Source organism: Eimeria mitis, genomic scaffold, assembly GCF_000499745.2.
Source record: "Eimeria mitis Houghton genomic scaffold, Emh_scaff1505, whole genome shotgun sequence".
Taxonomy (NCBI): domain Eukaryota; phylum Apicomplexa; class Conoidasida; order Eucoccidiorida; family Eimeriidae; genus Eimeria; species Eimeria mitis.
The window spans coordinates 5,347-6,639 of record NW_013569545.1 but is presented as its reverse complement, the minus strand read 5'-3'; the positions used below and the strand labels follow the sequence as shown (position 1 = coordinate 6,639).

Sequence of the window (1,293 nt, the reverse complement as noted above, 5' to 3'; positions counted from 1 at the left end):
GCTGGTGGTGTTGCTGCTCGTGCTGGTACTGTTGCTAGTGATGCTGTTGCTGCTGTTTCTGCTGCTGCAGTGCATGCTCACCTCTATCGGGGTGCCGAGGACCTGGCAGTCGTACTTTTTCAGAACGCCCGCCCGGTGCAGCTCAACGACACAGTTGAGTGCTGTCTGCAGCAGCAGCAGCAGCAGCAGCAGCAGCAGCAGCAGCAGCAGGAGCAGCAGTAAGAACATGCGGAGCAGCAGCAAACAAGGACACAGACACAGCAGAAGCAGCAGCAGAAACAGCAGCAACAGAAACAGCAGCAACAGAACGAGCAGCACCAGCAACAGCAAAAACAGCAGCAGCAGCAGCAACGGCACAAACTGCAGCAGTGGAGCAAGCAGCAACAGCAGCAGCAACAGCAGCAGCAGCAGCAGCAGCAGCACTAACCTGTCCCCCGAAGGAGCAGAGGATCCCCTGGGGTCTTTCCTTTTCTATCACCTCCGTCACAAACTGCGGCGTCACCGGCACAAAGTACACCTGCAGCAGCAGCAGCAGCAGCAGCAGCAGCAGCAGCAACAGCAGCAGCAGCAACAGCAGCATCATCCTTTGCAGCAACCTCCTTCTTCTTTTTCTTCACAGCAGCAGCAGCAGCAGCATTCGCATCCTCCTTCTTCCTTTTCCTTTTCTCCACAGCAACATCAGCAGCACCAGCAACAGCACCAACACCAGCAGCAGCAACAGCAGCAGCAGCAACAGCAGCAGCAGCAGCAGCAACAGCAGCAACAGCACCAACAGCAGCAGCAGCAGCACCAACAGCAGCAGCAGCAACAGCAGCAGCAGCAGCAGCAGCAGCAGCAGCATACTCTATGCGCCATTTGCTTCGACGTTTGTACAGTGGCGATGTTTGGGTTGACGAGCAGCACGAATACGTTGTGCTCTTTCAGGGCCTTTATAGCCTGGCTCCCAGAGTAGTCAAATTCTCCCGCTTGGCCTATGCTTAGCCCCCCGCTGCCTGCAGCAGCAGCAGCAGCAGCAGCAGCAGCAGCAGCAGCAGGAGGGGGAGGAGGAGGGAGGGCAGCAGCAGAAAGAACGGTCCAGGAACAGCAACAGCAGCAGAAACAGCAGCAAACGCAAGTACACACGCAGAGGTGCAGCAGCAGCAGTTGCAGCAGCAGCAATTGCAGCAGCAGCAGTTGCAGCAGCAGCAATTGCAGCAGCAGCAACAGCAGCAGCAGCAATAGCAGCAGCAGGCGGCAAAGAGAAGAAATTGCAGCAGAAGAGCAGCAGCAGGAGAAACGGGAGCAGGACAGCAA

General features: G+C 57.0%; 1 protein-coding gene across 1 annotated transcript in view; it reads left to right on the top strand.

Moving 5' to 3' along the window:
* Positions 1–1,293, top strand: part of EMH_0038430 (uncharacterized protein) — a gene marked incomplete at both ends in the record, with an annotated part of 4,985 nt that overhangs the window by 971 nt on the left and 2,721 nt on the right. Inside the window, 2 exons of the mRNA XM_013495291.1 lie at positions 124–869; positions 982–1,293. Coding sequence (XP_013350745.1) covers positions 124–869; positions 982–1,293 — 1,058 coding nt within the window. The remainder of the gene's footprint in view (positions 1–123; positions 870–981) is intronic.